The 25,452-nt window shown below is 38.6% G+C and overlaps 1 protein-coding gene across 2 annotated transcripts in view; it reads right to left on the bottom strand.

Moving 5' to 3' along the window:
• LOC114650755 (neuronal PAS domain-containing protein 2-like) overlaps positions 1-25,452 on the bottom strand; it is a 285,173-nt gene that overhangs the window by 97,674 nt on the left and 162,047 nt on the right. For both annotated transcript variants that reach the window (XM_028800579.2, XM_051926184.1), the window contains exon 7: positions 20,932-21,045. In XM_028800579.2, the coding sequence (XP_028656412.2) occupies positions 20,932-21,045 (114 nt within the window). The remainder of the gene's footprint in view (positions 1-20,931; positions 21,046-25,452) is intronic.

Below are 25,452 nucleotides of genomic sequence, written 5' to 3'. Positions count from 1 at the left end.
GGATAGGTTTCTCTGTTTGGAATTTCAGCACAGACAAAACGATCAACATCATCAGCAGTTAATAATTTTGCAAAGTAACCAATAAAATGCATGTGAGGTAAACCCCATTATTGCAATTCTCTGACTTAAACTTCAAAGCCTTATAATATTTACATACTTCTGACATATCACCTATGTCCATATATTTGATCTCTATTTCCTTGCTTTGTCCAGCTTTTTTTCAATGACACCTGGTCCGTGGTGATTATTTTCCCTTTTTTTCAAGTAATAAATTCCACTTGTTCCGGGCTGATTATTACTTTCCTTATTTTCTGAATTTGCACCTAGATTATTCTTTTTCTTTGTCACATTTTTTTCTCTCCAGCGCTTTTGAGTCTCTTTTCTCCTTGCTGCTCTTTCTTCTTTGCTTAGTCATCGACGTTTCACCTATAACGTATTGTCCTTATACGCTTTATATGCACTGAGAGCCCTGGATCTATGTGTGCTCAAATCCTTTACACGACTGAGTGTTTTGCTGCCCGTGGTCTTATTTGATATTGGTTGTAAGTAGAGCGTGTCTCGCAAGAATCTCATGTTTTACGTCCCCGCGATACAGCCCTGAGTCAATCTCTTGGCACAAAGTCTCATGTTTAAGGTCCCCGCGAGACGCTCCGTGGCCAGTCTCTTTCGTCTCGTGGGTCTTTTAAGTGTCTTCTGTGATCTTCACGTGACGATCAAGTCTTGTCTCCATAGTCTTTCTCTCCCAGGATTTTTTTTTATAATAGAGAGAAACTTTATTTAGATTCGAGCATGAAAATATGTGTACACCAAAAACAAAATCTGATTTATAAAACTTGACATACTCACATTTCTAAAAAATAGGCATACATGAAAACACCTCAAAACTAATTGACATCACAGACAACTTGTGTTTTAATGGAATGTCACTGCTTACAGTTAACAAAAGCAGCTTCATTCTCACCAGGCATCCTTATTGTGATACGAGTTCTGTCAACTATCATGATTACATTAAGAAAACAGAACAGTGCGGCAAATTGCCTTTTTATGTTGGCAAAAACAAGTTGTGTTTAATGCATGTACACTCACACCATACGAAAACTGAATGTAGCATCTCGTCAGTCAGTTAGTGGCTTCCAGCACAGTGGGCATGATGGAGTGAAGCTTGGCTGAGATACATCTGACCTGTCTGCCAAGTCTCTGAGAACTGACAACAAGTAACCAAAAAAAGTTCTTTAGTGAAAAATACGTAGCATTGGCCCTCTGAATAGGGAAATACAATAGTCTTTGCATCATATTCATTGCTTTTGAGGTGTAATATGTTTGTCATGTCAACACACATAGTAATGGCTCGGTGACATGAATTATTATACTTGTGAGTTGTCATTTAGCAGGATTCACTGCATTTCCCTACTTGATCATATGTGTCCCCATAATATGCAAATATCCCAAAATCTGAAAATACCCTAAATCCAAAATACTTCTGGTCCCAAGCATTTCAGATTAAGGACGCTCGACCTATACAATGTTGAGATGGTGACGTATTGTAAATTTTTGTTGTTTAATTGTATTTACCTTGTTATGTGTATGATTGTAACTGCAAGAGAAACTCCTAGCAACTATGTTGCCTGGCGATAAAATTCAAGTTCAAGAAAGCACAAAAGGGAACTGGAAAGCACAGCTAAGCTACAGTAGCTAAAGCCGCAACAAGGAACATTGCAGTCAGACACTTTAAATAGGGCTCTACAGGTAACGTGAAGGTTCTAATTGAATGCTAGGGATAAAAGGGACCTGGCAGAAAATATAAACACTACAAAATGGAAAACAGATAACAACTCAAGGAGCAAGGGAAAAATTACAAAATGTACAAAAAACGGGAACATAGTAAAGGCATAATATGAACAGGTACAGTTTCACTTCCAGTTACTTCATACAGCACATTGAAAAACACTGAAGTTTTTATTCTGGTAATATTTGTGTACTTCACCCTAACAGTAATAAAAAAAAACAAGATGGTCAGCAATCATCTGAACAGTTTGGTAGAATTAAAATTTAGAAGGATGCTAGTTAGAGTACTGACATAGCAGAAGAAATGTCTGATCTTCCAAAATAAGAAGAAACCTGACGAAGTTATACCAGGCAACCAATAATATGAGATAAATGAATATTTAAGGGATCATACTCTATTGAAACAAAAAAACGAGCTACACTGTGCTGCCAGGGTCTCCTAGTTGTCAAGCAGGCACTGAGAAATGAGAGAGCCCACCATCTCAGGACTAATTCAGAAGAAAATAGAAAACTGCAAAAGGTAGTCAGTTTACTGTAAGATGAGCAACGCAGGTTTACTGGTCGTGTGTCTGGTCAGCTCTACTAGAGAATACAGAAGAATTAAACGGGGCTCTGGGGTCTTAGTTCACCACTGCTTCCTTAGTTAGCTTGCAAATTAAAGACTACTCTCTTAACCAAAATTAGCTTACATTTGCACCTTGAAAGTCTCAACACTTGCCAAAAATAGTCAGTAACACTGGTGCTATATTATATGATTGAAGATAACCTGGAAAATGAAATATGTGACCCTCTCTTCATTTCTAAACACCATAATGACTTTCCAACGTTCTGTCACCAAGACAACAAGCTGCCACTGTGCTGTCACCATAACAACGTATAGCATGACATTCAGTACAGCACACAAAATGCACTCCTCAGCCTTCCTTCTGTACGTGTTAGATTAAGAACACATTATCTTACGCACCAGATAATAAATACACAGTTGGCCAACAGGTTTGCTTTTATTGCTTATCTTCCACAGGCAGGTCTTGTTGTAAATTTTATTTCCTGTTTTATTACATTTGGAGGAGACAGAGATAAGTCTGACTTAGAAAAAAAATGTAACAATAACCGAAGTGTTGACTAACGTGTTTAAAGTAATATTTTTATGCTTACCTAGAAGACACTTTCAATGAACAGTAGTTTGTAAACACTTTATGTCGTGTTATTGCTATGAGCTCAGTTAATCAGAATCCATTGGCATATCCTCAAAGGAATCACCCCAAGTCCTACAGTTCTTACTTCTGTCAAACCTTTTCCTTCTTATTTTCTTTTTTGCATTCAAATACAAATTAATAGTATCTCTTCATTCTAGGCATGACACTTTTGGTTGTCATCATTCCATTCCATCCTCCTTTTATCTCATTTGGGCATAAAAGAATGTGCTAGGATGAGAAACTAAGAAGTGATAGTGCCTGGATGACATTTGCATGGACACAAGGCAGTGCAGAAGGCCTCCAAGCCCAGATTCTAAATCTTTGTCCAAGAGCTGTGACACAGCAAACCATAGCATAATATCACCATTCACTAACTAAACTTTATGTTATGAACTTCGCTATTAGAAGTTGAACACACTGAGTGTGGGGTGTCCTTGCTCACTTGTCACTTCTGTGTTTGTTAAGAATGTCATCTTAATTTGTCCTTTGACAGCCGTACAAGAGTGATGCCTTAAACCAGAGCTTATAGAATGTTAAAACTTTTAGTTGAATATTGCAACAAGCAAACAGAAGTTGGTTTCCCATCTTAACAGTAACAATGGAAAATAACTGCCATACAACAGCTTTTCCTTTTGTTATTTTGTAACACTTTTGTTTAATTACAGCAAAAAGGTACTTATTTCTCATTTACACCTTATGTAACAAGGCTTTAACAAACATGTCTTTTGATTTTCATGACACTTATGCGGCAGCAGTAAAGTGTTTATTCATCTCAGCAATGTGACCTGCTAACAAAACGTCTCTCTGGAGTGGTGGCTGAGGTGACTTAATGGAGACACATTTCTCTTGATATTACGTATTTAGGATAAGACCTGTGAATCCTTCATATTAACAAGTAGTTTCACCATCAAGTCAATATGCCACTCGGCACTGAGATGAATAAGCGATCTACTGATGTTTTATAAATGTTAGGAAGACCCAAAAATGACTTTGTTAAGGTTTTGAGTAAATGAGTAATCGAAGCATTTTTGCAGTACCTAAACTAAAGTTTACCTGTTGTTTTAATCTATTTATGATTATGAGAGCCTTTTCAGTGTTGGCAACACTCGTTTCTGCTACCATGCGAACATGCAGCTTCTCACTAAACTAGAGAAAGCTGCTTGTATGACAGAAGCATGTCTGCATCCTCACCAGCTTCTGCGCTGTACAGTATAAACAATGCACTGGAATTATAAAACTGAAAAAATTGCACCGGAATTATAATACTGAAAAAACTGAAATATTTTTAAAGATTGGAACTGTTTGGGCCCACGTTATATTGCTAATTTCACTCCTCCATTTCAGTGTTGCACAAACCTGCTCATAAAAAATGCCCAGGCAAACGACTTAAGAGCTAATATTTCACACTGGATAGTAACAGAGCAGAAGTGACGGTGTAGTCCTTCAGCTTATTGAAAAAATATCATTATTTTCTTGCTAAAAAGCCTATAGTTTAAGTAGTTCTGAAGGAGTGACAAAGTTGGTTTTGTTTTGTGCACTCATGCACTCTCGTATCATCACGGATGCTGGCTTTGGAACTGTGTGCTGATAACAACCCCGATGGTCCCTCTCCTCTTTAGTCCAGAGGACACGGGGTCTATGATTTCCAATAAAGAATTTCAAATTTTAATTCTTCAGACCACAGGACAGTTTTCCACTTTGCCTAAATGAACTTGGGCCCTGAGAAGACGGTGGTGTTTCTGGATCAAGTTTATATACAAGGATTCTTCTTTGCATGGTAGAGTTTAACTTGTGTTTGTGGACGTAGCGATACACTGTGTTCACAGATGATGCTTTTTGGGAGTGGTCCTGAGCCCATGCAGTGACTTCCACTACAGAACCATGACTGTTTTTTAGGTATTACCACCTGATCACATTTGTCAGCATGCAAGTCTTGTAACTTGCAGTAATAAAAGTCTTTATAAGTGCTGGTTTCTCTAACACAGAAAGTCTTTGCCCCGCTGCAGTGCTGCTGTCTTTTAGATCTGCCCGGAAGGCAATGTATCCCCCGGCATGACAGCAACGCTAAAGAAAACCTTTTTACATTTTATTGAATATGCAGAACCAGAAATGTGAACTTGTTGCTGAAGATGTAGATTGATAAAGATTTATTTTGTGCTTCTAAGTTATGTTGAAAGACTTCACAGTTGTTCCCACATTTCTAGAAAAATGTATGTTCTCTACTGTAGTTCTAATAAATCTTAGAAATAATAATAATAATAATAATTCATTACATTTATATAGCGCTTTTCTCAGTACTCAAATAGAGTGTGATGAATTATTGACTTATCCTCATATCATATCATCAAGTCCATAGAGTCAAAGAGGTCACCTCAGAATGTATCAGGCCAGATCAAGCCCTAATATACCCACAAAGAGGAAACCCCACACAGACACGCAGAGAACATGCAGACTCCACATGGACATGAGGTTCAGATCCCGGACACAGAACATGTAAAGCAGCAGCACTAACCGCTGCATTACATTGTGCCACCCAGAGAGTCCTTTCATTGTCATTTCCTTGTGATACAATTAGGTTAAACGCTACTAAAGGGAAGATGTGGGCATATGAACAGCAAGCAAGCATTGTTCTGAATTTTGTTTATTTATATTAGTATTTAAATTCATTTAAGTCATGCTGTTTGTGAATTCTCTTGCACTGTCTTTAACTGAAAATTTTTGTTCTAGTACAAATAAACCATTATTTATTGTATAATGTAAAAATTACTGCAGTCTTACAAAATCATTGTTTGCCAATAATAGTAATCATTATTAGTGATGTGAGGAGCTAAACAGTGTGACAGGCGGCCATGGCCATTACCAGGCCGTGACATCAACTGTATGGAAGAACCCGGGAGAGAGCATCGGCAGGGCAATACCTAGAGGGCAGCTCTCCTGGGCAGCTGTGGCACCATGGATGCTAGCAGGGTATCCTGGGAGTTGGAGTCTGGCACAGCCCTGTTAGGCTCCATGGGGGCTGCCAGGGGGAGCTGCAGAACCCTACATTGGGCTGTCACCACACTTGGGAGTGGTCCGATTAATGAGCCTTCTAGGATCAGCTTAAAAGGAGCCGCCTCACTCCATTCAGAGTGCCAGAGTCGGGAGGAGGTGGAGTGGAGGCTAATGACAAAGAGAGGACAAGGACTGTGTACATTACTGGTGCTTTGGTGTTGTGAACATCGTGCTCTTGTGGGGAGTGAAGAAAGCGCTGTGTGCTGTGTGGAGAAACTTGTGTCCTGCCTGTCTGTGTCAGGTTAGGGCGGGTGTATGTGCACACAACAGAGAGGTGTGTGAAATACATGGGAGCTGATGATCTTGTGTAGACGGGTAAAAGTGAAGCAGAAGTGAAGGAGAAGAAATTGAAATTGAAAGCAAAAGGCCTCGGGAAAACCCAAGGAGTTAGAGGTGGGTGCACAGGCATGCGGCATGTGTTGTAAAAGTGTGGTAAGAAACTCAATCCAATATATTGTTTGTCAGAAGTGGGTGTGTAAAAATGTGGTAGTGAGAAGGCTAGTCTGGTAAGTATGACCTTTGTTTGAAAAAAGAATGTGAGACATTGCAGAATGCTGATGTAGTGTTAATGTAGAAATCAGCCATGGAGCTGCTTTGGAGGAGGTAAGAACATTCTGCTACTAAGGTGACATGGTGAGTACAGATGTGTCAGGACACAACAATGACAGCCAAGGTGAGGGGTGGATGGAAGACAGCTGTCCCCCATTCTGACTTCTCTCTGAAATTGAAGGGTACAGTTTATGAATGCTGTGTGAGGAGCAGTGTGCTCTGAGGGAGTGAGACATAGGCTGTGAAAGCAGAACATAAAGAAAATCTGTGAAGAACAGAGGGATGTCTGGAATGTTGCAAGGATGATGAATGCTGAGTTAAGAGAAAGACTGGGTTTGAAGGCGATGGGTGTTGTGCTCAGGAGAAACAGACTAAGGTGGTTTGGGCATGTGAAGTAAAAGGCAGAGGATGATTGGGTGAACAGGATGGGGCCAAGAGGGAGGATGAGGATGATGTGCTTGTGGGAGGCTTCCAACGATATAAAAAAAGAATGTGTCTCAATCCAAAGAAAGCAGAGGGCCACACAGAGTGGAAGGAAAAGATCTGGGGGGCTGCATGACTTATATGGGCAACCCAGGAAAATGGCTATTGAACTACTAGCACTGCGGTGGGTTGGCACCCTGTCCAGGATTGGTTCCCTGCCTTGTGCCCTGTGTTGGCTGGGTTTGGCTCCAGCAGACCCCCGTGACCCTGTGTTCGGATTCAGCGGGTTGGAAAATGGATGGATGGAACTACTAGCAATAATGATGAAGAGGATTACCCAGTACTAGTCATATTATTAAGATTCTGAATGAACTACTGCACTTCTTTAACATAAGGAAAGACATTATTAACTACTTGGTCAGCGCCCCAGCAGTAGACTTTGTCTTTGGTACAGCATGTGGGCCACATTATTTGTTTCTTTGGTACTTGTGACTCTATCTAGGCTCATTCCTAACCACTGTCACTTATACACCCCAATTATAATGCTAAACATTAGAATCTTGTCCAGAAAGACACACATACATCATACATCCATTCCATTGTTTAAAAATTTACAATTTTAGGGAATTTAAGCGGTTACCCAGAAACAAGCAATAAGTAATAACTTGAAATGAAATGTTTATCATAAGAGATAGTAAGTTCCTCAAATCACTTGGGGGATCTCTGACCCACTAATCTCTGTGATTTCCCACTGTGCTGAACTGGATCAAGCAGAGCTGAGATGAATGGATGAACTGATGAGCTGTGTGATGGTTGAGGCCATGTTGAGGTTAAAATGTCCTGTTTTGTTATTTTTTGTTCAGCTTTAACAGTCATACAGAGGGTGTCATATCTTGGGTCTGTACGTACCATGCCATTACTTGAAATTTAAATATTACACATCCATATCTGGACGCAACAGAATGCAAGCAAGCCATCACTACAACTTTTCAAAATCATGCTGATAACTAGAATGATTTTTTTTTCTTGTCCAAGTAGCATTTACTTTTTGCTTAAAATTGAGTTTGTCCACAGAACCATCTTTTGACATACTTTAGTCCTGAACAGAAGGCATTTCATGTTGTCTGTTCTTCTCTAAAAGACATTCTCTGGGCACTTACCAAAATCAGACAGACATGTAGATCCATGAATGTAACACTGAAGCTTTGGAGACTTCTTAGAGCCTCATATGGTGAGAACTTCAAAAAATGTGCTGTTTCTTTGGGATTTGAAACAATAATGACTTTTCTCCATTAGTAAATTAACGTTCTTATCATGGAAAAATGAATTCATTTCGCTTGCAGATAGCTTGTTTAATCCTTACTAAAAAGGTAGGCAACATTTGTTTCTTTTTTATTTTTGTCTTTAAGCGCTCAGGAGGGTGGTGACATATCTGTTACAGTCTTGAGAAAAAATAAGACCAATACCTGGCATCTGCTTTTTGACAAGATGTTCTAATTCTGCTATTCTTGTGTTCTATATAAATAAAATCACAATATCCTCTGACTGTGCTTTAAATAATGTCAGCTTTGATGTTATTTATCTATTTTTGACAATAATGACCTCATTTCAACCCTCAGTCTGTTTGTTTGTTTGCCAGTTACACAAAAAAAACTGAACCGACTTTCACAAAATTTTGCATGTAGGTTGTCGTTGGTCCAATTTAAAATACTAGCTATATGGCACTTCAAAAATGTAATTGGGGAGAGAAGTTATTCCAAAACAGTTCAGGTGATCTGAATGAAATTGTGCGTGTTTAACAGATCTGAACCAGCTTAAAATTCAAGCCAAATAGCATTTCAAAAATATCATTGGGGAAGGGGGATTGTAATTAGGGGGGTCACAAAAAAATTATCACTCCAACATGGTTGTAGTAGAATATCATGATATTTTGCATGCATATTATTGTAGATACAACTTAAAATTTAGACCTTAAGTCCTTTCAAAAGTTCCATCCATAAACAGGGTTGAAATGGTGGGATGGGCTGGGGGCCATAAACGATAGTATGCTAAACCGAAACTACGTTATCATGCCAAAACAGTAAGGAATTTGGCGTATTGGCCCTACTCAGCGTGAAGGCCGCATTCCATGTCAGTGATTCATTGGAAACAATGGTGGGGTTGTAATGGGAAACCAACATAAAAACAGCTGTCTGCTTTTATAAAATTTAGCATTTACATTTTTGTTCAAAATTTTAATATAGCTATAATGGGGTTTCAGCAGTATCACTGGGAAATCATAATGGGTTGCCTAACACCACAAAAACCACACATTACTCCATAACACCTGAGTGGATGTTCATGAAATTCTGCATGAGTATTACAGTTAAACTCATTTAACTAACAGAGTTTATGGAGCTTCAAAAGTTTCACCATGACCAGGGGTTCAATTGAGGGGAAAAACATAAAAAGTGGTAGTTTTACACAGCTGATATGTTGTTTAATTTAGTTATTCAACAATCTATCCAGTTTATTAATGAGGGATTAAACATTTATATATGAAACAGTAATTAAAAAATACAAAGAGTAGTGTTCATGGTTGCAACCCAGCAAGGAGTTAATGCAATTCTGGAATCCAGTCACACACAAAAAGGAGCAGAGAAACGGATGATTATCAGAGAGACAGTGTAGATGACGGCTGGGGCCAGCAGTAACAAAGGGCCAACATTTCAAACACAACAATAATCGCTTTCTTGTTTTAATCTTTATACAGTATATCTGGGTAAGCCTGGTACTTTGGCTAGTTATGAGCAGATTTGAATTTTCTATTTTTTTCTAAATCAATCTAATTTAGTTTTAGGTCTAAAAATATAAGCCAAAAAAAGATCAAGGAAAATTAAATTCTGAAAAAGGAATGGCTTTGCTAAAATCATAATAACAAAACCTCTCTCTTTTGCTACATTGTTTGACTCATCAACACAGGAACATTAACTTTCCTTCAAGATGAAGGCCAGATATGTCATAAAATCTGTCCATTTCATATTGTGTCTCAAGAATTTCATCCTGATAGCCTTTTTCATTACATAGTTGTGGGGTGCTGGACCAAGACTGGGTACAACGGAGAAACCAATCCTGCAGAGGAGTCTGAATCACACACCCCCACACACTGGGTCATTTAAGATGCAGTTAAGCAAAGAGTCTTTGGGATGTGGGGTGTGAAAGAAGCCCGGACATGGACAGACACTGAGACAGCCAAATCCAAAAAGCACACACTTTTAATTATTCTTCTGCACCTACACACACAATACAGTGCACAAATGACTCCAAATACACTCAGTCCTTTACTTTCTTTTACTCTTTTCCTCTGCCGCCGCCTCCACTCCTCTTCCACAAGCTCCGTCCTCTAGCCTCCCGACTCCGGCTCCCTGAATGGAGTGAGGCAGCCCCTTTTATAATGCACCCGGATGTGCTCCAGGTGCTCCCTGATGGTCTTCCTGCGGCACTTCCTGGTGTGGCGGAAGTGCTGCACAGGCACCCGGAAGTACTCCAGGTGTACCTGGTTCCTGTTCCGGCAGGAAGTGCTGCAGTCCATGGCTCTGGAACCATCCAGGCGCCCCCGGCGGAGGTCATGGGCCCCCACAAGGTTGAGCTTCCAAGCTCCGTGGTCCCAAAGCGAACCAGGGCGGCTGCCCTCTTGTGTCCCGGGGGAGGTATTATCCCTCTTCCGGTCCTTCCATCCTCCAGGCGCCCCGGCTGGGCATGAGCCCAAGCCATCCACCACCAGTGCCAGCACACAGCTGACACAGAAATATGGACAATTTTGTGCCATCTAAGTCTAAATATTTCAGATTTATAGATTCAGTGAAGCACTTTTTGCGCTGTGTGAAAAGCTCCTTTTACACAGTGGATTCTTTATATTACTAATACTTTTCCTCTTTTGATTGTAACATTTCAAATTTAGAAAGACAATCATGAATTGTAATTGCCTAAGCCACTGTGCTTGCCAACTGCGTTAGACTCCCACTAGTGTTTAGCATATGTGGCAATCTGATATCTTTTTTTATTTTATACTAGCCAAGGTACCTGTCACTGCCCGGTATATATGTAGAATGGGTTAAGGCAGGGGTGGGCAAAGTCATTCCTGGAGGGCCGCAGTGGCCACAGGTTTTTGTTTCTAACCCAATTGCTTAATAAGAAGCACTTATTGCTCTAGAAACACTTCTGCTTCATTTTAGTTGTCTCCCTCATTAAGATTTTGAACCCTTATTGCTTATTTAAGTCTTAAACAGCTGCATTCTCTGTTTTTAATTGCTCCTTATTAGCAATAAGATGCAAATGACAAAAGAAACCAGCAGTTATCCATTTTGCTTGTTACCCTTTACACCTGTGTGTATTTATCGTGCACTATTTGGTTTAATTAAATACTTGGAAGGAAAGAGAAGAGAAAAAAGTGAAGGATTGAGAATTAGCCATCCATTTTACACTTCAAAGTATTTGGATGATATCCTTAGAATGGAAAAAAAATCTAGGATATGAGAATGACTTGACAAAGCAGAGTTAAAGCACTAATAAACCATGAAATGTAATTATTGGCAAGGATTGTTTTCTAATTAAGCAACTGGGTTGGAACAAAAACCTGCGGCCACTGCGGCCCTCCAGGAATGACTTTGCCCACCCCTGGGTTAAGGTAAGAGAGCAAAAAATTATGTGACTTTTAAATGATGACTCTTTTATTATGGATAACTGTCCCACCTGTCATCATCAACAAAGTGTCTCTATCAATGTCTTTCCTTTCATTAGTCGAGAATTTGTTCCTTTTGGGTTTGATTGGATTCCAGAATTGCTGTAACTCCTTGCTGGGTTGTAACCATGAACACTGTCATATCTGACTGGTCCTCTAAGTTCAAGGTGAATGTTTTTTGTTCTATTAAAAGCCCATTATTTTAGCATGGCTTTCTCATAGCTACATTTTAGTGTATCCTTGTTAAGCTATATGTGCATTGAATTATCATTTTCATCAAGGCTCCGCAATCCATGCTCATCCCTAATATTCTGTGCTGTTCTTTTTCTGCGATTTGCGTCACCACCACTTGATCAAAGCGCCTTGCAGTCCCTACACTGAAGGATTGAAGGCCAGATGTCCACATGACCATCATCATCAAATTCATTCATGTGAAGCATAAAAACCATGAGAACTGATTTAGATCATTTATGTTAGGTATTCCCAGTGGGAGCTGCGCAGTCTCTTGGCCCTGCAGATTTAGTTTTTTTTTTCTCCAGCCCTCCTGAGTTTTTTTTGTTTGTTTTTTTCTGTCCTCCTGGCCATCTGATCTTACTTTATTCTTTTTTACTTAGCATTGCCTAATCTTATTTTTGTTTCACGTAAACTTTTCTTTCTTCATCTTGTAAAGCACTTTGAGCTACATCATTTGTATGAACATGTGCTATATAAATAAATGTTGTTGTTGCTGTTAAATTATGGAGAAGGCAGAGGTTAAACAACAACCCTTTGATTCTCCTTTGTGTTGTGCTGAACTTACACTCATGATCAAGCCTCATCCAAAATCCCTCTGCAAAAGAACAAGATACTCCTTTTTATGTTATACTAGATAGAAGCAGAACGCACCATTTTGAAGATGTGCTGTTTTCAGGTCCAACTGGATTCCAGAATTGTGGTAACTCTTTGTAGAGTTGTAACCATTGTAGGTGCCATGGTGGACAAATTGGCATTTCGATCAGTAGGGAGGGTGGTTCCTTACCCAGACAGGAGGCCATAAAGGAAGGAGAAAAGTGGCAAGGCATCCTCGTCAGGGTAGTTTTGGATAGTTTTCCTGGCTGGAAAGATGTAATAGAAGGACAGGGAAGGATTGTCTCTTGGGGCCATGTAGTCCCCCAGAAAGCCAGATGGCAGCATCCTTCGGGAAGAGCTTCCATTTGTACACTCTCAAGGCACCTTGGGAATTGTAGTCCTGATGAAAAGCCCTATCGGGGTATGTGGGTGTGGGGAGAGGTCTCACAAACTTAATGAGCTTCCACCTGACCTGGAAGTGCCTCCAAGGTGTAATCATGTGGCACGCAAGGTACTCCCGGGTTTGGCATAAAAGAAGCCATGCAGCCTCATTCAGGAAATTGTGCATGTGAGTACTTTTAGAAGAAAGAACATGAAAAAGGTGTTTGTGAATAATAACATTTATTTTATTTTGAACCACTGGCTGTATACGTGCACTTTGTCTTGAGCCTGGGGCTCAGTGGTGCCCCTGTCTGTTACACCAAGAATGCTGCCAAGTCTGACTCATCCTCTTAGTTCAAGGTGGACATTTTGTAGTGATTAAATTATTTAGAAAAGCCAACAAAGCCCTTTAATTTTCCTTTGTGTTGTGCTGCACGTTCACTCGATCAAGCCCTACCTAACGCCCTCTGCAAAAGTACACAATACTCCTTTTTATATTCCTGTAGATGGAAGCAGCATGTGGCATTGTCCAGGTACGTGATGTTAAGCTCTGGAAATTTTGCCTGCCAGTCTGGCTTCAGTCTCTTTGATTTTGTCACTTGCTATGAGCCAGCAGGTGGCACTGGTGTGCAAACTGTGACACACACACAGGAAACAAAAAAAACCCACTAGGATCCACAGGGTCACAATTTTGAGTTCCACGGCAGTTGATCTTGTCCACATGGTCCTAGAGAGCAAATTTTCAAAATTTGGTTCAGATCAGTCAACGGGTATATGATTGAACAGGGAACATACAGACAGATATTCTATTTTATATGCAGTATATAGATTTGGGTTTCACAAGTGAAAGAAAACAACTTCAGCACACTCAGTAAAGATAAGTTCACTAGAACACAGGAGGAGTGTCAGGAAGTCATTCTGACATGGTGTTGAATCTGAGGCCAAATCATACCCTATTTAGGATCATGTTATCATATAGAATCCTTACATTTTGGTTCCATGTGTTTTATTGATTTGTTTGAAAGAAAAGAAGATGCATCTAGGATTAGTGCCAGCCTCAGGGACAGCTGCAGGCTCTGTGGGAAACGTGCCAGGAAAATAAAGGGCTGAGGTCTTACGTGAATAAAAGCAAGCTACAAAATCTGACAATTTAACCAACTATTGCCCTACATCAAGAGTAGTAACATCCCTAAAAATCTGTCACCTTGTCTCCTGAACAAATCTTGCAACTTTGCCTTTTACCTACTGCATCATTGTGAGGTGTATTAGTAGCAGTGGCGTTTTACTAGCTTTCATCTACTTTTAGCAGTACGTTTTACTAACTTCATACATGCTGGCGTGCACAAAATAAACTGCACTAAAGGGCTTTTTACATAAATCAAAATAAAAGAACTTTAGAATGTGGAACATTTTACAAATGACAGCAGAAATTCAATCTACCAAGTGGAAAAGGAGAATTGCTTTGTGGACAACAAGACCAAATGCTGGGTAGCCTATGAGTGGAGACTTTGCAGAACACATGAAATGTGGTCAGCACTTAACTACACATATTAATACTTCTGCCAGTCTCGTCAGCTTTCCATTAACTTAATGGAAGTCTTGACTGACTCACAACTGGCTTCATCATAATCAAAAGTCTTCTTATTCTGTAGCTCTGCTGTGAGTTTTGGGTGCACACTTGTTGCCCATTATAACAGCCTGCACCTTTTGCTCTAAACCTGTGCTGCTAAACCTGCTGCATTGTATAAAATTTTGTCTGTAAACCATGGGTGTTGAACTCCAGTCCCGGAGGGCCGCGGTGGCTGCAGGTTTTCATTCTAACCATCTTCTTCATTAGTGACAAGTTTTTGCTGCTAATTAACTTCTTTTGCCTTAGTTTTAATTAACTTGACTCAGGCCCCTTAGTTGTCTTTTTTTCCTTAATTAGTAGCCAAACAATAATAAGACACAAAATAAGCCACCATATGACCAGCTCACCTGTGCTCATCACACAATATCTGAAAATAAAGAAAGGTGAAGGTCTCAGTAAGGTTGATCTCTCAGGTCACCAAAACATTTTGACAGTGTTCTAAGAAAAAACAGAAAAATCAACTGTTTTGGAAATGTCTGCCATTGCAGAATGATAGCAGCAACAAGCCATGGAATTAAATAACGGGTTTAATTAACAGTAAGTATCAGCTTCTCATTAAGAGATTGGTTGGAGTGAAATTGGTTGGAGTTTGAAATCCCAATTTAGCTGGTCATCTGGTGGCTCGTTTCACGTCTCGTTTCTGTTTGGTTGTCATTTAGTGAAGAAACAAATCAATTCAGAGGACCAAATCCTTAAAAACAGGGCTATTAAAATGAAGGGAAAAGGAGTTAATTAGCAGTGAAAACTGTTCGATGATTAGGAAAAGGGTTAGAATGAAAACCTGCAGCCACTGCGGTCCTCCGGGCCCGGAGTTCGACACCCCTGCTCTAAACCTAATTGCATATTTGGATTGTGGGTCATTTCCTATTACCCACCCAAGCTTTGTTTGATTTTACGGAGAAAGCCCACTTAAATTATTCTTAGACTCTAGGCACTATTTGCTTGCTTGTTCAGCATTCTGAGAAACTGTGAAAAATGTTCTCATCGTGTGACCTAGTTGGAGCTTTCCCAGCTGTTTGCTAAAAGCTCTTTTCAACAACAACATCTGAGAATTATTTATGGCACAGTCTAGGAAACAAGACAGCACTCAATTTTAGGACAAAGCAGACAGCTGCCAACACCAGTTTTAGGTCAGCTTTGACTAGAACTATTCAGACCAGAAAAACACAATCAAAGCATGATTCATTACAACAGAACAAATTTGGTAAATAAAACGATTATAACATAACATTCTCCTACTCATTTAATTCAGCTTGTGTTAGTGGCATAAGGCACACAGCAGGAACTGGCTCTGGTTAGAGGGGCAGTCCACTGCAGGGCCCATTTTAGTACACATCTACTTTATATTTGTAGCCTGGATTCCTGAAGGAAACAAGATGATGATGGAAATAATGAATAAATAATTCTAAAGCAGAATATTGTATAAAGCAAGAGTGCAATCTGGTTCCTCATGCTGTTTTTTATCCTTCAATGTTATGCTTCCTGTTGATTGTAAAGACTCTACTGTATTTCCAGTGTCATTTTTGGCAGGAAAATCCTGGTGAGGCCATACCACAGTTTTCCTTATGTGGACAGTCTCCATTATCTTCAGCATTAACATAGCTAACTAATAAAACAGTCTTTCACTGTTTTGCTAATGACTAGTGAGACATGCCAGTTCACTACAGAGGAAGGTTTTTTTATTATATTTCTTGTGCTTTAAAGTATTAAGAAGGATAAGATAGTATTTGATGATATTTAAAACTATATGCTTAAGTGCATTTTTCTTGTACTTGAACATCTGACCTCCATAAAAGTAGTAAGTTTTAACCATAGAAAGAGGAAGTGTTAGCAGAGACAGCAGACCAAAGGCTAAAGGAGCAAAAATGAAACATACCATTGTAAAAAGGGCACTCTGGCAGGATGAAAGGTCAAAACCATAAATAGTAAAGTGGTCATTTTGTGCACTTTCCACATGCATTAAAAATGTGAAACCCTCAAACCATTGGTTATCTTCGACGATGCATACTTCCTGAGTGTGTGCTAATATGGTCCGTCAAAATGACTTTGGACAGAGAGGGGCTAGCTTTAAAAAGTCATCAGTTTAAAGTGGAAGTATACATTGAATTGAAGAGAGGAGAACTTGGTAGAACATAGTCACCAAGAAGACGCAGCAATATAACCTTAAGAGACTGAACACCAGAAACATTAGCTGTGTCAGCCAGTACTGTCTATGACAGCTCCTCTGATATTCCAGATTTCATGGTGATTTACCTTTTAATTTGCTTCTGCATTTTGGCACATTAGGAATAATTAAGAATGTTAAAGACTAAAGACTGAATAAAAGTTGACTACCTGCTATTTAGTACTTGCTCTATCTTGCAACCTGGAATGCAAATGAATAAGGAGAAGATGTCCTCTAATAGGGAAAGTGAAGCACAGTAGCAGCCAGTTGTGGGTGCAGAATGGATCCACAGTCCCAGGGACAAGTGTACTTCAGCAGCTCCAGGCCAGGTGAGTGTAAGGATAAGAGAACAAAAGGTGGAGGACATATTTGTGGGTCTGTATAACAAAGCTAGGATAGGGTCAACCCAAAACCATTCCATGATACAACATCTGTGCACTGTTCATGTCACAAAAAATGAAATCATACAATTCTTAGTTTGGTCTTGATTGGCCTGAATAGAACCATGGCTTCTTCTTTTTCACCTCAAAGCTATCTGATTCTAAACTTGAGGTGTTTCCATTTCACTTTAGGCAGCTCATAATCAACAGATTTTCTTGAGCAGTGATTGGTTTGGAGACTCTTAGTTTAATTAACAATTAAATCTATATGATTGTACTCTGTCAGATGATGACGATATAAGAGGGCATCACAATTGACCTGAAACCAATTGAGACAGACCAGACAACAGCATCCCACTGTTGATTGCTTTTCTGGTGATGTGAAAGGTGTGTGAATCTACATGTTTCGTTAGTCATAATGGACACGGACATTATTAGCTAGCTACTGTAAGTTAAAGTTTACACTATAGAGGTTTATGCCAAGATTTTACACCAAAAACACTACTGAATTTTAGCAGCATAAATAAACCTCAATTATAAACTGTGACAACTTGTGTAAACTATACAGAAATAATAATGAAAATGGCGGGTGATTTGAGTTGTTTAGCAAATGACTTTTCTTGCTGCCATTTTAATAAAGCCATACACTGCTAACTTACTGTGCATTTTAGGTTTGGCATACATTTTTTTTCTCAGATACTGCAAGTGTATCCCTGTTGTAAGGAGGGGTTGGTAGTTCCCCCATGGCTTCAAACACCTCGATTTCAGATAACGTTGTGTCAATCATTATTTTATACAGCACTCTTCAAAGACTGAGGAAACTAATCAGCAGAGGCAGCAGAAGGTCTGATTTATGTATGTTGGCCAGACACACAAGTCAGAACTTCACTGCACTCTGTATACAGTACGTGACAAAACTACAATTATCACTAAAGGGTGTTTTAAATGATCTGCCCTGTACTTCTCACAGAAATGGTGTATTTCTCCCTGTAAATACAGTACCGCACATTCAGACAAAGAGAAAGATGTCTCAAAAGAATTTTAGTAATCAATAAAAGTAATCGAAATCCTGGAAGGTTTAAGTGATCTTGTCTGATTTTGGGGTTCCAAAATGTCCATGCTGACTTTTGCTGACTGGGGTGTCAGGCAAGGAAGTAAAGAACAGACAGGAATGGAGGAGGCTGATCAAATGTAGTGACTCCACATGAAAGTGGGAAAAACTTTAGAAGAAGAAAACTAAAAGGCAAACTTGTAGTTGGGTGAGCTTAAAGAGCGCTTGGTTCCTTTTTTAAGTTGGATCTGCATGCACTTATCAAGTGTTGAGAATTTAAAAAATGACATTTTATAGTAATGCCTTGTCACCTGAACACTGAACAAAGAGATTTACAACAATATAAGCCAGACTGGCTTCAGAAGGGATTTTAACTTCATTTTGAAAGAGTGACAGCAGCCATTTTCAAAATGCTTTCCTGTGAAACCTGAGACTGCTCCCATTCCATAAATATAATATATATAAATCTATAAACACTTCCAAGAAACCCTCAATTGCCACTCAGTGTTTTCAAGAACATGTACGCTTCTAATATTCATCTCTTTAATATCAATTATCCATGCTGTAGACTGTGAGATAAAATGGCTAATGCTGACTGTACAGGAAAACTGTTTGAAATGGTATTCACAATCCATGGTGCATTATGGTACACATTGACATATTATTACATGCTATTACAGTACATAGCTCTAGGTTTGTCACATGCTTACAGGACATGTGGGCCAAAGAAGAAAGCAGACATACATGGAGATTGTACAATATGGGACTAAAGTCTTCTGAAAGATATGGAGGCAAACAAAATATTCATGTTATGCTTAGTTTGATAAATTAGTCACAATACCTAAGTTAAGCTCAATGCTGCCTCTTTGCAGATTTCTTAGCTATATTTATATCATAGGAAGCAGTACATCACTCTCCCTGTAAGAACGATAAATACAAAAGCTCAGGATGTTTACAGGGATTTTTTGCAGCACTTAAACTACCACATCAGACTAATTTGTAAATGTCCTGCCTTGTAACCCAGAACACATTGTTCCTTTTATCAGGTGTCAACACTTCAGTCCAATTCAGTTCAGATGTACTGAAGTAGTATTTGAACCAGTAATATGTGACCCCGATTTGAGTTTGTAGTCAAACAGCTAAAACGTCACCTATGTAACTTTATTTTTATTTCCCACAGCGTAATCAAGTTTTTCTTTCACATAAAGTAACCTTAAATTAATATTTTTCAAGGACAGAAAAGAGTGTGAATTAGCGTAAGCTGCCCTAATTCAGGGTGTTCATGAGAAATGGAATGATCTACTTCATGAGGTAGAAGTACATAATTAACAAGAATAGTTGTGTGAAATATTTGAAATATTAAAATGTAAGCTTTCATTTAAATAATTTCAATTTAAATGTTTAAAGTGGGTGGCACGGTGGCGCAGTGGGTAGCGCTGCTGCCTCGCAGTTGGGAGATCTGGGGACCTGGGTTCGCTTCCCGGGTCTTCCCTGCGTGGAGTTTGCATGTTCTCCCCGTGTCTGCGTGGGTTTCCTCCGGGCGCTCCGGTTTCCTCCCACAGTCCAAAGACAGGCAGGTTAGGTGGACTGGCGATTCTAAATTGGCCCTAGTGTGTGGGTGTGTTTGTGTGTGTCCTGCGGTGGGTTGGCACCCTGCCCGGGATTGGTTCCTGCCCTGTGTTGGCTGGGTTTGGCTCCAGCAGACCCCCGTGACCCTGTGTTCGGATTCAGCGGGTTGGAAAATGGATGGATGTTTAAAGTCTAAATATTCTGATTGTAATAGAAATCTGAAATTTTTCACCTTTTGATAGTAGACTACGGGGGCTACATCTTTACTAAAGGATCAAAAATCAAAAACAACATCACATTCACAATCATTGACTTTGAATTAGACAAAAGTATATGTCAAATGTTTAAATTTAAAAAATGTAACCTACTGTTAGTGGCTTTTAGAAGGCTAGGACCACTGGGAAATAATCAAATTTCAAAGAAATGATCACATTTATGATCAGCAAACTTGAAATAGCATTAAATGACACTCCACATGCCTATATTGTCCATCCTCATTTTATCAAAGTATTGTGGAAAGGAGTAACTTTGACAACTCATATCCCATTGGGGGGTGAACCCCTAGGATCGTTTAATGTGACATTTACAAACTAGTGTCCTTCTCATCATCTTCATTTTATGATTTATTATAAGGGTATAATTTCCTGAGCAAAACATGGTAAAAAATGGCCTAAGTGAGTATTTTTTTGGGTCTAGAGGGCCAAAAATAAAGGGGAACCCCAAAAAGCTCAATGTTTACATAAGTAGACATCAAGACAAGTCAAACAGCATATCATGTGTGGGGTTCTCTAATACCAGTGAACCAGGAGGTGCTGGACAAGTAGTGATTTCAAAGCGCCCTTAATAGCATATGAATACAATGAGAAGTCAAGCAAAATAACACTTTTATTGGCTAAATGAACAGATTACACTATGTAAGCTTTCAAGGCAACTCAGGCCCCTTCTTCAGGCAGGTTGTAATCAAAGCAGCCATAAGTAATTCTTACGGACACAAAAAGCAGTGTTTGTTGCCCTGTGTACTCCCTGCGAGGTACTGGCAGTTTAGCTGGAATCGCTCTTTGCTCTGTGCGCTGTATCCCCTCAAAACTGGAAAGCAATCAGTAGGGAGGACTGGCAACTTGTTATAGTGTTTAGAATTTAATAACTAAATAAAAATTGTTTATTTGATTTTATTTATAGAGAAAAAAAGAATGATGACACTTACCATTGTTGTAAGAGCAGAAATTTCCTACAAATTTTATGTATTCATATGTTGGTGGTTCCTTTGGGTTTACATTTCCTAGCAGGAGATGACAACAGAACTCTAATCCATTCTCAGCTATAGAAACAAAAACAAAAACCAACTGTATTACTGACAACTTGGGATACCCTTTTCAATTTTTAGATATTCACAAATGGAGGAGAGGGATGGCTGTACTGGTGCCACGTTTTGCATTTCAAGCAGATTATTATATAAACTAAGTAAAAAATCAAGACACATCATTGGCATTCATCTCTACTGTACCATACAAGGCACTGTTTTTAGTTTTTTTGCTCTGTCATGTCCTTTTTTATGTTTTTCCTTGTATTTATCATTACTTCTTTCTCCCTTTTCTTTGACTCCTTAACAGGCATAATTTGTGTTTTGTTTTACTTTCTCGCAGTTCATCCTCAGTAACTTTAACAACTCAATAAAGTTCACCTGTTATTGTGCTTTTTGTTGGCCTTGGAGTCTGCAGTCAGCAGAAAGGATTGTTTAAGGTACCTGCTGCCACTGCCACTTCACTGTGGCATTGGTTTGATTTGTTATTTGTATTCTTCGGCTCCTTTTTGTTCTCCTACCTTGTTTATAAAGTTTGCAATCTTTTGACAATTTAGTGGTTTGGATAATTCTGCCTTTTGACTTTAGTTCTGGCTTATAGGATTCTGAATATTAGTTTATTGGCCTTTTTGGCTCAGTAGTTTATTGTATTGAAGTTTCGTGGACATTTTCTTCTTTGGCTGCTTTCTTTTCTTTTGTTTCTGCTTTGAATTTTGTATTTTTTAAATATGTCTCTTGAATTTTGTTTATTTCTTTAATAAATTAAAATAATTATTAAAGTATTGCATTTGGCAAAGCTTTTTTGGAGGTTATGGCCTCTCCATTTGGTATTTATTATAAAAAACTGTAATTTAATTCTGCAATTTTTTCTCTGGTGTTAATATTGTTAAGACTGCCACCACACTTCAATATAAACCTGTAAACTGTTTTCTTTTTAACTGTACAGCTAAGCCCATTGCAGAAGTTACATAAAAGAGTTACTATCAATCAAACACATTAGCCTAGACAGAACTACTAAATAGGAAAATGAAAACTCGAGAGCAATGGCTGTCTGCTTTGTTTCTTGGAGATTTAATGTGTTTCAGAGGTTAAAAACCTGTTTTAAATTGTTCCTCTTATTCATCTGTCTTATGCGACACCAGTAATGTATTTATTATCTACTAATCACAGATTACATGCTTGTCTGAACACAAAGAGGCAGCAGGAAAGGCTTGAGGCATGTGGACAATGGCTTAACACAATAAGATAAGCAAATCTGCAGAACAGTATTTGGATGCCTGCTTAACTTGAAAAAACAGGCAATTGAGGTCACATACTAGTGTAAATGCAATTTTAGTGTTCTAATGCAACTATTTACTTGAGTTTTTGGAACAGACAGTAACTGTTGTGGTATCATGCAGTGAGTTCAGTTAGCACTCTAAACAAACAAATGTGTCTGGTAACATTCCCAAGTGTCCACTCTGGCGCATGTGTTAAGGTTCAAGGACTGCAAAGCCATATCAACGAAATTATGAATAGTTATAAAGATGGACATTTTTCATTGCCAATGTTATAATGATTTTTGCACATACAGATTTATATTTAAATGGAATTTCTTCATTGTTCCAGATAACATATTTATGGGGTGAACAAATATGTTTATATGTAATTATCAGGAAAAATAAGAATTGTAAATAGTTTAACTGGCATCTTTCAGTATCCAAATGATATCTTACAATAAAATCTATACAACCCATTATCTCAAAAAACATCTTTGGAGTTATATTCCATAGATTTCAATTTAATGTGAAATATATTTAGTTTAAATACATATTTTAATATTTTTATGTTGAAAATATAGTGTTATATACAGGTATACACCCGTAATATAACAACCATATATTTTTGTCTCCAGACGCCTGGTTCTACCAGATTGTTCACTTAGTTGGTTTATCTCTCTATTATAAAAAAAAAATCTTGGAAGGAGACAAGACGTGATTGTCTCAGAGACACTTTCATGTCCTGCGAGACGGATCTTCGTGCCAAGCGATGTAACCACACCTGGGGCCGGAAGCCCCGTGAGACAAGAGCTTATGCAAAGAGCTTTGGAAAAGTCCTGCGTGGTTATGTCAGACACATTTCTTGTAGAGAGAAAGAAACAATTTTCATTCACAGGCAGTTATACGTTGCATTGTCACAATGTAATTCCAAACACGGAATCAAAATTCAATTCGATATTGATGAAAAGGTAAAATCGAAAAGTGATCAAATATATGGACATAGGTGATATGACAGAAGTGCGCCATGCGAAATGTAGGTCACGCGGCATGGCAGCAGCAGCAGCTGATCGAGCAAAGAGGAGGTAAAAAAAAAAACTGTGTTTCCCATTGTATCACTGTTTAAGAGGGGGTGTCAGAGAAGCAACCACATCTCCTTGGGGTGCGTTCAGCCCCCCTCTTCACAACATGAGCAGCAGAGACACGAAGTGGTTGGCGCATAGCGCTGGTGTCGGGGAGTGAACAAGTGAAGTGACCCCCTAGTCTGTTTAAACACAATCTTCCACACGAATCCACTTTATTTCTGTAATTCACTATAAGTAAAGTGCTGGCTGCATCAGCATGCATACAAAGGAACAAGTAGATGGTTATTACCATAATGAAACAATGTTGTGTTTATTTTCTCCACTTTTACAAACCTTTATTTTTTTCCTTTTCTCTATGAACATACTAAAATTAGATGAACAGAGATGAATTAGAAGAACAACTAATGTTTTTTATTTCATTTTGAGAATACATTACTTGAGCGCATTGATCTGTACAAGCAAGCCTGTCCAAGTTATTTTTGGCACAAAATTAAATCAAAATAATTAAGATAAATAAAAGCAATCAAATGTTGGATTAAATATGGACTTTGTATGATTTAAAAAGTGCATACAACTTTAAAAAATTGAATTGTGCAGAAAATTAATTTTAAACTCTAGAATAAATTACTCACAACATGATATTAAATATGTGTATCTATGCATTTTTCATAGGGTGTTTTTATTATTAGTTAATATTCCTTGACATTTCTAAAAAAACATCTTTTCATGATTTATTTAGCAAAGCCCATTTTATACAGATATGGTTGAGAATGCTGTAAATATAGCTAGACATGAAATAACAAGTCTATGTATCTGCTATAAAACATAACTCTACTGTTTCTGTGAGTGTGTGTGTGTGTGTGTGTGTGTGTGTGTGTGTGTGTATAGTCACTTCGAGCAATCTGATTGGCCAGATTGGCTTTGGGGACACAATTTACAAAGGAAGTGCTGGGCAAGAGTGGTTGAGGATTCAAGCCTTAGGAGACACTCTGAGAGTCGCCTTCAAAGGCCTGAAGTATTCACAAGAAAATAAATGATGTTTTTACAGCAGGTAATGAGCCCCGTCTACCATTGGTCATAACCAAAAAGCAGACAGAAGGTAAGCAAGTTGCCTCAAAATCACAGGCTTTGTGGGAACGCACTTGAGACAGGGAGTGCCGGGCAAGACAGGATCAGACAACACAAACATACCAAGGAAATGTGAATGCTGATGGTACACATAGGGTAAGAGATATCAGAAATCAAATATGTTTACATTTAAGTTTTAGAATACAATATTTGAAATCAGACACTTTTAACTTCAGTTAACACAATGAGTAGTGCACCTGACGACACAATGTTGCAGTTGAATGCCATTACTTATATAAGGTTGGTGCTGCACTTGTGCTGTGTGCTGTGTCATAGTGTGGTTTGGTCCAACACACACATCGATGTAAGCTGCAGCAAGGAAATATCTATTGAATGAGATTTACAATATCATGACTAGATATTTAATCACATTTTAAATATATTTATAAGAATGGCAATTATATACATTTTTAAAAATGTGTCATATTTTAAAATATATTATATTACAAATATTACTTTGGGGAACATTTAAAATATACTTTAATACATCTAAAATGTATGTTACAGTAATTTATAGACAGTGTCTTAAAATATATTAGTAAATATAATTTGTATATTTTAGAAAATATTTTGCAATATATAGGAGGGCACAGTGGTGCAGTGGTGGCGCTGCTGCCTTGCAGTGAGGAGACCAGAGTTCACATTCACAAACTCCCTGTGTGGAGTATGCATGTCCTCCTTGTGTCTGCATGGGTTTCCTCCCACAGACCAAAGACATGCAGGTTAGGTGGACTCGTGACGGTAAACTGGCCCTAGTGGGTGTGTGGTGTGTGTGCTCGCCCTGTGATGGACTGGCACCCTGTCCATGGATTGATCCTGCCTTGCCCCCTACTATTATAGGGTTAGGCTTCAGCCTCTCACGAACTTGATCAGGGCTTAGAAAATGGCATAGTATTTCATAATATATAAAAAACTGGAATAATTTACATTTTTTAAAATATTTCAGGATATTACAA

The sequence above is a fragment of the Erpetoichthys calabaricus genome, chromosome 4 (assembly GCF_900747795.2).
Source record: "Erpetoichthys calabaricus chromosome 4, fErpCal1.3, whole genome shotgun sequence".
Taxonomy (NCBI): Eukaryota; Metazoa; Chordata; class Cladistia; order Polypteriformes; family Polypteridae; genus Erpetoichthys; species Erpetoichthys calabaricus.
Note: the sequence above shows the minus strand (reverse complement) of the source record. Positions and strands in the feature narration are given on the sequence as shown.